At 45.6% G+C, this 996-nt stretch overlaps 1 protein-coding gene across 1 annotated transcript in view; it reads left to right on the plus strand.

Moving 5' to 3' along the window:
- The window catches only part of LOC130587837 (SH3 domain-binding protein 5-like), a gene marked incomplete at its 5' end in the record, with an annotated part of 10,366 nt that extends 9,674 nt beyond the window's left edge, over positions 1-692 (plus strand). The window contains one exon of the mRNA XM_057388805.1: positions 3-692. Within this exon, the coding sequence (XP_057244788.1) occupies positions 3-548 (546 nt within the window). The remainder of the gene's footprint in view (positions 1-2) is intronic.
- Between the last annotated feature and the right edge of the window lie 304 nt (positions 693-996).

Genomic DNA, 996 nt, shown 5'->3' on the forward strand with positions numbered 1-996 from the left:
AGGAGCACAAATCCCGCGTGACCTCCCTGGAAGCCGCCGTCTCCCAGGCCAAGCTCCGCTACTCCGTCGCCCTCCGCAATTTGGAACAAATCAGCGAAGAAATCCACGCCCGCCGCTTCCAGAGAATTTTCCAGAAAAGGCACCGGGAAAACCCTTTGGGAGCCGAGGGGGGCTCGGAAAACCCCGAAATCCCCAAAATTCCGGGGAAAAACGGYGAAAAWTCGGGAAAAAACGGCGAAAATTYKGSAAAAAACRSCGAAAATTCCGCSAAAAACGGCGAAAATTGCGGCGAAAATTGCGGCGAAACGGAGGAAATTCCCGGGATTTCGGGGGAAATTCCCGAAATTTCGGGATCTGGGGATTCTCTGTCGGTTCTGAGCCTCAGGACCATCGCCTCGGATCTGCAGAAATTCGATTCTGTGGAACATTTGGGGCGAATTCCCGGGATTTGGGGGCTCCCGGACGCGCTGAGTCTGCACGGGGAGGGGGAGGGGGAGGGGGAGGGGCACAGGAGGAGTTTGAGGCATCACCGGAGCGTCAGTCTGTGAAAAAATTTGGGAATTTTGGGAAAATTTGGGAATTCTGGTCCAAAATTCCTGAAAATTCCCGAAAAATCGCGAAAATCCCGGAGAAATTGGGTGAAATACGGAGGAAATACAGAAAAAACTAAAAAATCCTGAAAAAAACCACAAAAATCCAAAAAAAGTCCATGAAATTCCAAGAATTCCTGTGAAATCCCATAAAATTCCAAGAAAATTCAAAAAAATTCCAGAAAATCCCATGAAATCCCAGTAAATCCCAAAAAAATTCCTGAAAACCCTACAAAATCGCAAGAAATCCCCAAAAAATCCACAAAATTCCAAGAAAATCCTGAAAAATCCCAAGAAAATCCCAAAAAATCCCTAAAAATCCTCAGGAAATCCAAAAAAATCCTCAAAAATCCCAAAAATCCTCAAATTCATTAAAAAATCCCACAGATTTTCCGAAAAAAATCCC

This window comes from Malurus melanocephalus, unplaced genomic scaffold (genome assembly GCF_030028575.1).
Source record: "Malurus melanocephalus ecotype Western Australia unplaced genomic scaffold, MMel_1.1 scaffold_2540, whole genome shotgun sequence".
NCBI classification, from domain to species: Eukaryota; Metazoa; Chordata; class Aves; order Passeriformes; family Maluridae; genus Malurus; species Malurus melanocephalus.